This window comes from Aspergillus oryzae, chromosome 3 (genome assembly GCF_000184455.2).
Source record: "Aspergillus oryzae RIB40 DNA, chromosome 3".
Classification (NCBI taxonomy): Eukaryota; Fungi; Ascomycota; class Eurotiomycetes; order Eurotiales; family Aspergillaceae; genus Aspergillus; species Aspergillus oryzae.
The window spans coordinates 4,792,483-4,806,443 of NC_036437.1; the positions used below are offsets into that span (position 1 = coordinate 4,792,483).

General features: G+C 47.0%; 3 protein-coding genes and 1 non-coding gene across 4 annotated transcripts; 3 read left to right on the plus strand and 1 right to left on the minus strand.

Moving 5' to 3' along the window:
- Positions 1-500: 500 nt before the first annotated feature.
- Positions 501-1,996, minus strand: AO090026000114 (glycoside hydrolase family 76 protein; the record flags this gene model as incomplete). Its single annotated transcript, XM_023236213.1, has 3 exons — positions 501-1,109; positions 1,146-1,595; positions 1,670-1,996. The coding sequence occupies 3 exons, from the start codon at positions 1,994-1,996 to the stop codon at positions 501-503; spliced, it is 1,386 nt and encodes a 461-aa protein (XP_023090902.1).
- A 1,498-nt stretch (positions 1,997-3,494) lies between these two features.
- AO090026000113 (uncharacterized protein) lies at positions 3,495-4,879 on the plus strand (the record flags this gene model as incomplete). The annotated part of the gene is made up of 3 exons (XM_023236214.1): positions 3,495-3,629; positions 3,735-4,700; positions 4,796-4,879. The coding sequence occupies 3 exons, from the start codon at positions 3,495-3,497 to the stop codon at positions 4,877-4,879; spliced, it is 1,185 nt and encodes a 394-aa protein (XP_023090901.1).
- A 1,632-nt stretch (positions 4,880-6,511) lies between these two features.
- Positions 6,512-6,590, plus strand: AO090026t00002. The gene has a single exon. It is a non-coding gene; the product is annotated as a tRNA-His (tRNA).
- Positions 6,591-9,076: 2,486 nt separating this feature from the next.
- Positions 9,077-13,950, plus strand: AO090026000111 (uncharacterized protein; the record flags this gene model as incomplete). The annotated part of the gene is made up of 4 exons (XM_023236215.1): positions 9,077-9,181; positions 9,323-9,619; positions 11,182-11,439; positions 11,530-13,950. 4 exons carry the CDS (start codon positions 9,077-9,079, stop codon positions 13,948-13,950), a joined length of 3,081 nt encoding a protein of 1,026 aa, XP_023090900.1.
- Between the last annotated feature and the right edge of the window lie 11 nt (positions 13,951-13,961).

The following is a 13,961-nucleotide window of genomic DNA, read 5'->3' on the forward strand; positions in this document are numbered from 1 at the left end:
TTCAAGAAAATAAGCCTCGCCAGGCAGACATATTCTGCTCATAAGGCGGAATCTGCGCGGATGTCCGTTAGCAGATCTTTTTCTTTCTTTCCCTGTGAGCGCACTGGCCACACTTTCAGTCAATCGCCTTACGATACTCTCCATCACACCTGTTCATGGACACAAAATTCATGAACGCTTTGCAGATGTCTGACCCTCTAGTTGATCCTTTCGGCCAGGAACGGTCGTTCTTGACAGGAGTTGAGATTTTTGCTGACTCATTATGCTATTAGTTTATTTCGTATTATATTCAGGGGGCGTGGATGTTTACCTGATTATTAGTCCTGAAAGGCGATGATGGAACATCTCGCCTCAAGGCTCGCTAGGATCAGTAGTATTTTCATGGTTTCTTGATTACATACTCTGCATATGCATTATGTTTTTCTATGGTCTGTGTAAGTCCAAGCCTAGTATATCGTGTAATCAAGAAGTGTATGTGTACATAATCCCAGTAAGAAAGGTCACTTCTCCCAAACCAACCACACTATGATAACAATCCATGCAACCCCCACCACTAAAGTCATAATCCAAGCGCCCGCTCGATCCCCGGCTTTAATCTTGCGTGGCTCTTCAGGCTTCCTCGACTTGCCTCCAGTCCCTGCATCAGGGTCACTCTTGCTCTCACCTCCAGTTGTGGAAGTTACAGGCTGCTCATCCGACTGAAGCATAAGATTTGCCGTAAAAATGCTCAGGGAACTCATCTGGGTCTCCAGACCGTTTTTCCCATCCCACTTATCCTCGTACCATCGGACCCCACATGCGGTCCCATCCTCACCTCCGGAACACTGCCTCGCTGCGGCTTCCGCCGACCCTTGAAGTCGGGGGATAATCCGCTCCGCGGTGGAGGGAACTAGCGTGGCTGTGTAGGCCATCCATATGGACAGGAACCCTTTGAAACACATCTGATTCCTGTCACAAGTCTCAATTGTCTCGCATGATACCTCGGACAAGACCGTACCGTTGTTGTACATCGGGGGGAAGAAAAGTCGGAGGGAGGCGTTGAGTAGTCCGTCGACAGCGTCGAGCCATTTCTGGTCTCCGTTTGTCTGCGACCTTGGATTAGGGTGGCTCTTATCTCATCTTATCTTGAAGCAGGAACCACTTACCAGGTTGTACATATAGGCCGCCCCACTGAGCAACGTTCCGTAGTTGTATGTCCACTGCTCGTTCCCGTTGGTCGTACAGTCATTAGTCACAGATGTTGTATCGGCCACATTCCATGTCTTTGTGTCCAGCAGTGGGCTACTAGCGATCCAGTCCCAGATCTTTGTTGCCCAGTCTGCATACTTTTGGTCCCCTGTGTACCGAGCCAAACGGGCAGCTATCTGAAACAATCCGCCATTTGAAATCGTGTTCTTGAGGTCATAGCCGGGCAGCCATGAGTGTATCTGCCACCGCAGACCACCGTGGCAGGTCTGCATTTCCCAACGCGGGATTTGGTTGTTGAAGACACCTTGCACAAGGGACAGCCACGATGGTCCATCGGAGACATCAGGATATCTACTCTCCGCACAGGTCATAGCAGCGAGACCCCAGAACATCTGGTCATCGTTACCCTGTTATATCGACATGAGATCGTTAGCGTTCGATCAGTTTATCCAGGGGATTGAGGGACGGAAGAACCACGAACCAGGTAAGCAGAGCTATTGGCAGGAAGATAGTCATGGTCATCACCAGACTGCCATTGAAGTCCTTGTGTTGTAAGGTCATTGTAGGAGGAATCACCGCTAACACGCCAGTATTGCACCAGTGTCATAAACATTGCGCCCGCTTCCCACCACGTTCCGTCCAGAGTTCCCGGGGTTTGGCCAGGTTCGTTGCCATGATAATATTTCAGCATTCCGCGGGCTGCGGTGCTCGCTGCATCTTTCAAGGATTCTATCTCTTCTGTATGAGCGGGATAATTGAGTGATAGGGGTATACTAGGTGCAAGGTCACTCACCGCTATCATTGACATCTAGTGGGATGGCTGCGGTCGGTGTGCAAAACAACACCAACCACAACGAAAGAAATCGCGCAAAAAGCTGGAAAAGTATCATAATGCGGGTATGGTGAATAGATTGGAATGTACAGACCACCCGAATTAACGTTTTTGGGATATAAGATAGTAGAGGGTTAGAAGAATAGGGGAACCCTGATACGAAGAAAAAGGAACAACCACCAAGCGTGTTGTTCCGTGACTAGGAAGGTTGCTCCTATTTCCTGATAGACGGGGTTTGCAAGTTTCTACTGGGGCACTGGGATTCCGCCAGTCTCCACCAGTCATAAAAGCTCCTACGGTGTGCTGTGCATGACACGCAAGAATGGTCATGTTACGTACATATAAGGCAAAATCCTGCATACAGTACGCTTTTTGGTTCTAGGCCCGAATGTTACGGTTCCCATTTCCTATACATCCTATGCACCCAATAGCTCCGTGCAGAATTCCTTTGTTTGAAAAAAAGCCTTGTAAAAAAGCAGGGGGAAGCGACGTGCTGCAACACGAAAGTCCAGGGTTCGAGTGGAACACGCTATCCGCCTGGTGGTCCATCTGGGCAAGGGTCCATTGAAACTAAAACCCCTCGCTACTTGTGCAAAATGAAGGGAAACCACCTACCTTGGTTTGGTAGTAGACATAGCCACAATAGGGGATGGCCCTCTAAGCATGAGATATCGTATAGTAAAGGATATATCAACATGGGCACGAGGGATGTTTATGCTACACAGAATACTTCCGTGCAATTAGGCAGGCTTTAGTCTTCGCCAAAGGCCGTGTGTTATCATGCTGCTCGCACTTTTCTAACTGCTGACCATCGTTTGATGGAAGGCCGTGAGTATCAGGCGTGACAGAGGTTCTATGTGGATATGTCTCAGTTCTATGAAGTCCAGAACCATAGTAAAGAATGGGAATCCACAAACTGAGCACTGCACGAATAAAATACGAGAAGGCGCATGCTGGTAGGTTACATCGAAGCATGGAAGGATTTGCCCGGCAAGTCAAGACGGACGCTTACCGACATCTGTTTCCACAGGCCACTGGACGTACACTGATGCTTCATGGGCATTTTCTCCCATCATCGTTATGGCGATGCTAAAAAGTATGTCTTATGATCTCCGTAGCTGGGAGTTATTATAGTGGGAGTAAATTCCGGAAGTTATTGCCCAGTCGTACTATGTCCGGTCCTGGTATCTGCAATAGCCATTTATGTGGAACATATCGGACAGCGTAACACTGCCTCTACGACTAGCGTAGGAACCCAGCGAGTAGTGGTCAGCCAGTCGGGCATTGAGGGGTCCTGTAGCGAAGTATGATTGCACAAGGGCTTCCACACAGCCCTATGGTGCTCCGGGTAGGTCTTCGATGAAGTCGCATCAGATATAGGGGTGATGCAGAAGTCAGGTTTCGTAAGATTAATGTGATCTGATATCGTGATGCTTACAAGTTACTATCTTCTATCATTTGAAAGCTATTCGTGATGTATCTGGCAAACAGAAGAAGAAAGATTTGTCTAGCCCTTGTCGCCGCCTTTTTCGTTCTTCAGATTTTTCATTTACGCTCGCTCCTATCTGGACGTCCTGCAAGTAAGGTTCACAACCTGAAGTACTTCACAGTATGCGAGCCATATGCTCCCGAAAATTCAGCAAGGTTTCTGATCTAACCCGCCATTCCATTGACACAGTGGGAAACACCAGACTTCGCATACTTCAACAACCAGTTCATACTACACCTCGCCGCGGCCGTCCATAACCCCCTTCCCTCCCGCAAGCTTCTTTCCCCAGGCATCACCTGTCCGGCCATACGCGGAGTACAAGAGGCAACGGTGATTCCCGTCACTGACGTTTTCGACGAGCATGGTCTTCAATCATTGGGCTATGAGACAGACCTACAACGGTGGTCAGACCCTGCCGCCAAAGCCGCTGCCACTAAACGTGTGGACTACTATACCAATATCGTGGAAGGGCCAAGCCAAATCATCGAAGCCAAAGCGCGTACTGAATCCTACTGGCAGTGGAGCGCCGTTCGGTTTGTTCTCGAAGGCTTTGTCCTCCCCTGGACACCGAATCGATGGCGCTCTGCAGCCCGTCGCTTTCAGCTTACCCGCCCACTACAGCAGTGCGTCGACAGTGTCCTCCCTGACCTCGTTCCCCACGCTATAGCGATGCATTTGCGGATGTGGCCGTCCGATTTATCTTTTGGTCAACACGATGCTTGCTACCGCGGCCAGGTCCCTGTCCTTAAGCATATCTTTTCCAAATGTGATTGGACGGGATCATATTTGTACAACAACGTTCTACGTGTCCAAAAAAGCGATACGCAGCCCGTCATCATCGCGACCGACGACAAGGAACATCCAGCCATAGTTGATCTTGTCCGCCGCCTTGGCCACCGAGCTTATTTCATGGAAATGACAGCAGCATGCACAGCCGCTATCCAAGACGCTCATCCTTCTAACGAGACACAATGGCGTTCGGCCACATACTGGCCTATCGTCGAAGCGGCTGTTATGGTCCGGACAGAGTCATTTATCGGTTCCTTCTGGTCGACCTTCTCCCAGCTGATTGCTATTCGCCGCCATAGGATACATCGAACATTCTTTGTCCAGAATCGTCTACAGGAGTTTGTCTGGGACCATCGGTGGATTATAATACTAGTATCTGCTGGGACATTGGGTTCGATTATAGTTAGAACTTCGCGTCGGTCTAGGTGATTTTATTCGGTGTATATATATTATTTTGATGTGACAATGAGTTCAACCTCTCAACGTGCGCTCGTCAGTTTTATCGGCCGGCAATATTCCATACTCGAATTTCTGTCTATACTTCTTTCCCTATACGGAGCGAATATTCTTCAATACCCTAGGGCTTTCTTCATCTGAACCTCGTCGCGCAAGAAAAGATGTCACCATGTCCAGTACCCCTGTGAGCGCCTTGGGATGTATGTATACAAGAATTCCTACATAGCCGCTGTCTGAGCTTCGCAACGAATTCAATTGCGCCATTTTATCAATCCAACGCACAAGCTATTCTTCAAAGTCAATATTCCAGCGGGTGCTACATTTCTGTCGCCCACGCTACGTGCTACCGGTTCTCGTGCCCAGTCACTGCCCTAATTACCTTGCAGGTGTTATTCCCTGAGGATCACAAAAACCTCACAACTTGATACTGGGCGCCGCCAAAGTCCATGCACCAACGTGCCGGTAGTATTATCTTGAAAAGATATTTTTCGTGATGCACGCCCAGCTCAATTAGGACTAATGAATAATCCCCAACTGTGGGAGCCCCCGTCGGAAGCCTGCCGAATCGGCAGTGCCGACAGACTATGGATTCTTCGTATGCAATGGGGGGGGGGGAAAAAAGCACTTTCATATGAACCTTCTGCAACTATTGGTCCGCATGCTTCATTCTCGCAGCATGACAGGAGGTTGCAGCTATGATGGAGCTTGGTCCTTGCTTCCTCCTCTTCGTGGCATATCGTATTTTCAGTACGCCTTGTTACGATCAAGTATACCACTAGATAAGATTGAGTTAAACTACAGTGTGTGGTATTTGAAATTTGGAACACCTCCCAACAGTGGCCCGTGCGTCGCTGTTACCGCCTGAATCAGCACCAATAACCTGTGATTTGCAATCTTATACCGGCAGAAACAGCCTATATCGGTAGGCGGTTGTCCGCGGATACGCTATACCATATTAGGGCGTTCCAAATTTCAATTGCTCCCCGTATGTAGGGCTATCGTGTTGGTGTCAGGGTATCGTAATGCCAATACGGTACTAAGTTGTATTTCGTTACAGTATTACAATACATCAGCTGTATTTTCTAATGGGTGTATCATTTATGTCTATAGCCACGGTAATTGTCTCATAGCTTAATACATTCTATCTTTTCTGGTCTCATCTGTGACTTTGTCCCAATGAGGGAGGTGCAATCATCTGGCTCAAAGTCTGCCGGCGTAGATATCTTTTCAAATCGGTTTCTCTGGGCAGTCTCGCAGCAAGGCCGTCAGAGCTATAATACCGAACCATGTCCGTGTACGTAGTCCTAATTTCTTGCTACGAAGGGCTTGGGGGAAGAAGTGTAAAACACAAACGCATTTTAACTGATTCGTGGCTCACAGTGTTCTTCATGATTGAGGGAGAATAGGATCTATATATAATATGCTTGTATTCCAACTGCGTTGGTTTCACAACATGTTGAAAACAGTAAGGCGGGCTGCGAAATATATATCTCCATAGAAGGTACAACGACCCAATATCAGGTGTCAATGATAAGTCGAAACGGTGTAGATTGAGCTCTAATCGAGTTTCTTCTACAATAAATATTCTAGTATATGATATCTTTTACGGCTCAGGGCATTTTACTCAGTTGACAATGTCAATACATCTTCAACAGCACTTTCTTGACGAGAGATGAAAGGTCGGAGAGGGTCTGAGGAACGCCCTATGTGAAGTGCACTCTTGATTCCAAAAATAGACCCGGCAATCACCAAATCAAGGTGCTGTAGTATAGTGGTCAGTACAGCTCGTTGTGGTTTAATCCCGAGCAGACCTGGGTTCGATTCCCAGCAGCGCCAGTGGCGCTTAGAACTTGATTGGTCTTTCTTTTTTGTTTTTCTTTCATTTACGATTCAATTGCTTGGCTTCCTTAGTCTTATTTGATTACTCACCCCTCTTTTTGAGTCTCGAAACAGGGAAAAACCAATTGTCTGATGCCCTTCTCAACCCTCCTATCATGAACAATTTGGTACCTCTCATATAACCGGATACTCCTTACCACACTCACCCATCCAAACACACCGGACAGTACTTCAAGCCTACCCTTGTAATCTGTACGCATTCTGGCACAGATATCTGACACTCAATGACATGCCCCTGGCAAGGCTTCCCCTCAAGAAAAAACACAAGCCTTCCACCAACAGCCAGACCTGAGGGCGAGCCCAGGATGTATTCATTTCTGATAAACTCTTTGACGACACTAATATCCATACCCAACAGAATATCTCCCGTAGTGTCAGCGTCCGGACTCGCAGCAATGACCGCGGAACCAAATAACGCGGAACAACATTTATAAATGCTAGACGTCATAGGTACCGGCTCTAAAGGATTTAGTTCAAAAACGTTGCTGTCTGTTGGTGTACCATACGAGAGGGAGATAGCCCCCGGGATTGGCGCGCGGAAGGCAGAGCAGAACCACATCATCATGGAATGAACCCAGGGGATCTCTTCTTGGTACAATACCTCAATTGAGTCCTCTGTTGCGACGATTCGGATAACTCCAAGATCTGGACGGGGCTGTCAGAATGTACAGGTACCATAGCAATATTAGGATATCGGAATTCTTACCGTATAAAAACTCGGGATTTTGTAGGGCTGTGATAAGCTTGTCTAGAAGGTTTAGCCCCTCAAGTCCATACATCTGGAAAACGTACTGCTCAGAGGGTAATGCCTCCACTATACCGTCAGTTAGAGTTAAGGTATATGTAGCCATTATGTCGTCGACATTGACCGGAGGTCGGGCCCACTGGTATGAATGAAGCTTCCAGGTTGTCGGAGGGCTTTGGATATAAAGTCTGGGGAAAGTTGACCCTAGTCCACAGTTAGCCTTTATTCCGCTTTATGGCAATACGTTGCTATATCACAGATTTGATGCATGGGGAGGGCAGGAGGAAGAAGGAGATGAAATAAAAATAAAATACAACTAAAAATAAAAAAGCCAAACATACCTAGTAGGACGAACTGAGCGAGTTGTCCATAGCCATGGCTGTTATACTCTTTGTATATCTGGGCAAGCTCTGAAGTGCCAGCAAAATTGAGTATAGCACCTTCAGGCTCAGGGGCATCTGACATACTATTATCCACAAGAGGTGAAAATGGTGTTCCGGAATCCGGCTGATCTTGTCGCCAAGGCTCGTCGGCGCTCGCCGGCGCCTCCAATTCCCAGGCGTGCCATGGAGGGGAAGTACTTTCGTCGGAGGATGAAATGTTCACTCTCATCGAGGACGGTGATGTTGATTGGGACTTGCTTATGGTGTTCATTTCGAGAGCTATTCAGTCCACTCTTTGTCACAGAGGAGGCGAGTAAGAAAAAAAAAAAAAAAAAACAATGACAACGACACTGCAACGATAAGGGAATCCGAAACGTATTGTACGCGCCGTCTTCTATGCCAGATACGAAGACTTTTAAGATATTGACGAAGAAGCCGCAGATTGGGGTTGGTGTGGATGGCTTGAATGGGCTAGAAACTTAACACTACAAATGACTACCATTCTGCACTTTATATCATTGCACAAGGCGAGACACTATCTCCGTGAAGTGGCAAGCCCCTTAGTATATCATACTTCAAGGGAATCAGCGTGTCATATTCCCGCATATGATCGGCAACTGTTCTTAGATATGAACACTCGCATTGTCATGTACTACTACCCAGTACGGAATATACCTTTGGACACTATCCGTTAAGGGCCTTTCCTTTGTTTTGCTGTCGGTACATACCTTTGTTTGCCGAATTTCCATATCTTCGGGAATAGGCGGCAGTAATTATAGGAGAGTGCCGATCTCTGGAAATTGTCTAGTTGGATGACCGGAGACATCTAATGATACCTCCTGGGGTATGCTTGTGACGAGCAAATTCCTTCCTCCCTATATACCCACCTTGAAGATCTAGCAACATATCAACGAATAGACGTAGCTTTAGGTATCAAGGTATTTCATCTGGCTATGGGATATGGTATTTGAACGGATTCTGCGAATAGACGAAGGTTGAATTGCTATCCCTTAGGTCACTGTCGTCACTAGTGCTACATTTCCCATCCTTAGATGACGATAAATGACCCAACAAGGCTTGTAAGACAGACAATTTAGCACCGAACAAAGATGATCTTCATTAAAGAACAAAAAGTTGGAGCAAGAAAACGCACCTCAACAGGTCTTCTATTGTAAACTGTGGAAAGCATATGGGTTGTAGTTTCAATTCTCATAGTAGAAAGGAAGTCAACGTAGTATTTTGTTATCTACTTACTAACAGTGTTCAATAGAGAATAGGCTGCGCCAAGTTTGGGAATGTCAGTTCCTGTATACACCAGTGCGCGCATGTCTCCTACAAGTTCTTCGAATTTCAGGTTTGACTGCTTGAATTCTGGGCCCAGCCATCGAGCCGGGATTCCAGTATGCCCTAGAGCTCGATCCATGTGCTCGTCACCTTCCCTATCACCTTACCTATCATCTTATCTATCACCTTCCTCATAGAACCAGATGACGCCTCTGTGATCCGGCGTATATCTTATGGGGACTAGTATGGCATTTGAGCCAGCAAGAGTAATGCCACCGCTGACTTCCTTCAGGGTTTCGCATTTTGTGCTCATTTTCATATCATTAAAGGGCATGTCCATGAAAAATGAGCAATCATTTAGTTTGTCTGATCATTCCTCGCAAGCAATCACGGCATTTCCGAAGAGCCTCCGGCAGCACAGACTAGTACCCTTCGTTTCGTCTAAAACCAACAAAGGCTTCAATGAGAATGTCTTTCGGTCCTTATATTCAAGCCCAAATGAGAAGCAAGGTTGGTCAGGCAGTGGTCGAAACGTTAAGCAAATCCAATTCATTGTATGAAGTAGTTCTTCCATCATACCTTTTTTGACTGCCAAGGTGACCTGGGTTGATGAAGGGCGAATACATACGTATGGAAGTACTGGTTAGGAGATCTGTAAGTGAATCATCGGAAGTTCAACCACTCATTTAACCTACTCACCGTATATATACTGGCCGGTGTGACCTAATATCTTTATAATGTGGACAAGAACTTTCATGAAGTAAACCGTACTTTTTGGTCGATCAAGTCGGGATTTGCAGGGTTCTATTGTGACGATATTAGTCGTCTTATGTAGGGTTATCGTATCTAGTGCATTGGACGCATCGATCCCGGATTCTGGAAGCTCCCAGTCATATGTCCACGTTTCATACTGATCATCGGCCACCTTTCGTAAACGTCCCTGCTCTGGGCATTTGTTAGTCTCTCATAAAACCGACGATCGGGGATGTGGGACAAAAAGGCCGCAAATAGATAGTAAGAACCTAAGAGATATAATTACCATCTGTATTGAGGTCGATCTCCTCGACACGGCACACTTGATCGTTAGCATCACGATGAACTACAAGAACCGTGACAACTGCTCTATGTCCCTGCTCTGAGCTATTCTTAAGAACTGCTGCTACACCATCTCTCAACACACCATCATCCTCAAAGACGTCCTTTTTTGTATACGTTTTTTCCTTCGGAATTGTTGCTTGATTTTTGAGAACTTCTTTAACGAACTTTGGATCCATGTCGGACGGGTGTGTGTAGAAAGTAGCTAATGAGGAGGGAAGCTACCTACGGAAGGCGAAGAGAGAATGTTTACATCGAATTAATGGAAATTTGTATAAGATGACAGAGATCTATGGAATATTATATAGTCAAGCGCGTCATCTGTTTACCTGCGCTTGTAAAGATTTTCTCTGGAGATCAGACGTTTGGTTGTCCGATTTGATACTGAAACCGGTGGGATCGTTGATATACAAAAAGGCCATATAGACAATACCCCGGGTAATGTTTATGGTACACGGCAGATCAGTGATACTATTAACAATGGCTGCTTATGGCTAGGGAATACCGATCTTTAACAGGGGGACATTCCATGGGTAAAAGGTGAACGGGGTATATTGTGTATTGGGAATTGTTCTTAAAGAGCGGCATGTACGTTGGAAGAGACAATAGCTGGCATGTTTCATAACGTTCAATGCGTCCATTATGCGAGTGTTGAGTTTCATAGGATCATGAAACTAGGCCTCTGCCATGTGCCTCGTGCCCTGATTGGACCAAGGCTGGTTCATATCGTTTGTTACTTTATTGTAATGCAGAGTTAACATGTTCGGTCGAATGCAATACCAATATATACCGATATACTAATATATACCCATATAAATGTCTCGATGAAACCAATCAATGGACAGTACAGCGACTTTCATTTATACCCAATTGCGAAAAGTTGATTCTGTTTCTCTTTTATGTGGCACCGTGGGACGGGAAACATACTCAGGAGTGGAGCAGAATTTCCGAGCAGAAGTTCCCTGTGGAAACAAGGTATTGAGTCGGGACAAAGCTCTGAAGCATGCTCAATGGTATATAGCTATTTGAAGCGTCATTTCACTGGCTAGTCTGTGTTGTGTTCACGTCCCCTTCCAAAAGCCAAGCAGACATTCAGAATAAAGCCAATAAACTGCCCGGCAACCGGAGACCGTCATGTGTCTATGTCCTGTACGTATTCTTAAACGTCGTCAAAGGAACTAAAACGGAATTGGATCGAGATCATGGGAGGATATCGTTGGAGGGTCAATCCGGAGTGACACGTCAAACAGCTTGGACGAAATGCGGGGAGTCTCACGTGGTATGTGTTATATAAAGCGAGTTAATACCATGGAGCTTCTGAAACTCCCACATCAAGAGAACAGGGATTTCTTATAGACACCTGTAGTAGTTCGAAATGGAAAAATACGTTTTCCCCACGAAGCCCAAAGCTAATGCGGGTTCGATTGTCTCTGGCCCAAAATATCGCTTTACCGTCCTTACCGATCGTCTGCTGCGTTTTGAATGGGCGGAAGATGGTCAGTTTGAAGATCGAGCTTCCACTTTTGCCATCAACCGTGACCTTCCAGTCCCCGAGTTTAGAATAATTGACAACGACGGATTAGAGATCATCACAGAGCACTTTCACCTGAGTTATGACAAGAAGAGATTCAGTCCCAACGGCATGGTCGCTCATCTGAGCGCGAAAACGACCAAGTATGGAACCGAATGGCGATTTGGGACTCCGTCCACTCTCAACTTGGGAGGGACGGCAAGAACATTGGACCTATGCGATGGTCGATGTGACATGGGAGATGGAGTCCTGTCGAAAGCTGGCTTTGCAGTGATAGATGATTCCGAGTCCATGCTCTTTGATGGACAGGGCTTTGTCGTGAGCCGGCCAGCCGGAGACCGAGTAGATGGATATTTCTTCGCCTACGGTCGCAATTATAAGGCAGCGATAAAAGCATTTTATGCTGTATCTGGCAAACAGCCAGTCGTACCTCGATACGCTTTAGGCAACTGGTGGAGTCGTTACCATCCATATCGACAGGAGGAGTATCTCGAACTCATGGACAAGTTCCACAAGATGGATATTCCATTGTCTGTCGCGGTTCTCGACATGGATTGGCATTTGGTGTCAGATGAGCAAGTGCCACATGCTGGGTGGACAGGGTATACGTGGAATAAGAAGCTGTTGCCCGACCCGGCAATGTTCGCGCGTGAACTTCACGAACGCAACCTGAAGATAACATTGAATGACCATCCCCACGATGGGATCCACTCTCACGAAGATTCTTACGAAGAAATGGCAAAGTTTCTGGGTCGCGATACGAGCCATAAAACCCCGATACTATTTGATTCAACCGACCCGAAGTTTATGGATGCTTACCTCAACATTCTTCACCGAAACCTTGAAGCCGTAGGATGTGATTTTTGGTGGATCGATTGGCAGCAGGGGCCTTACTCAAAGATCCCTGGAATTGACCCCATGTGGATGCTGAATCATTTCGCTTATCTCGATCATGGACGAGATGGCAAGATCCCGCTCATCCTCTCCCGATATGCTGGCCCCGGAAGTCATCGATATCCCCTGGGTTTCTCCGGTGACACAGTGGTGACCTGGGCATCACTCGAGTTCCAACCAGAATTTACAGCGACTGCATCGAATATTGGGTACGGGTGGTGGAGCCACGATATTGGCGGCCACATTCATGGTGGCCGTGATGACGAGCTTGTCACTCGATGGGTGCAGCTGGGAGTCTTTTCACCTATCATGCGACTGCATTCATCATCGTCGCGGTGGATGTCTAAGGAGCCATGGTTGTATAGTGATGAGTGTCGGTCAGCTATGACACAATTTTTGAGATTTAGACACAGATTGGTGCCATTCCTCTACACACGGAACATAATTTGCGCAAAAGAGGATGAGCCGCTTGTACAACCAATGTACTGGGAGTACCCAGGACGCGAAGAGGCATACTCCGTTCCAAACCAATTCATCTTCGGATCTGAGCTGGTAGTCGCTCCAATCGTGCAGCCACGGGACAAACGGACTGGCCTGGCATCGGTGAAAGCCTGGCTGCCTCCCGTTGGACAACTCGTTGATATCTTTACTGGCACAGTCTATGACGGGGATCGCGAGCTGACCTTATATCGGCCCTTGTATGGGTACCCGGTCCTGGCTCGGGAGGGATCAATTATACCTTTAGACGCTTCTCCCAGCAACGGCTGCCTTAACCCGGGTGCCTTCGACGTTTTCGTCGTGGTCGGTAAAGATGGGTATACTAATGTTCTCGAAGATAGCCGAGATGATAGACTACAGGAGGATGATAATGCCAGGGATGGAAAGCAACGGGTCTCCACCATCCGATATGCACAGGCCGAAGGAAACCTTACTGCGGAGGTCACCGGCAGAGTGTGGACGTTCTACTTCCTTGGCATTACCTCTGTACCACAGAATCTCAGGGTATTGGTTAATGGAATTGACCGAACAGAGGATGCTATTGTGGACGTCTATAGCTATCCGAAAGGACAAAATCTTAATGTCAGGTGTCCGTACGAGTCGGATGAACGATACGTTATCACTATTGAACTGGGGCGAAGCCCCCAGCTGAGTGCAATGGATCACATTCCTCGTATTGAAGCAATGATCATGGACTACCAGATTGAGTTCCAGATGAAGAACAAGCTGTGGGATGCTGTGCAGGGGTTTCACGACCGGCCTCTCAATGTGACGATTGGACGCTTGACCGCACTGGGTTATGACGAGGCCATTATGGGGCCCATTCTTGAGTTGATATTAGCAGATAGTAGAACAGTGAAAGTGTAGAGGGAGCAAAC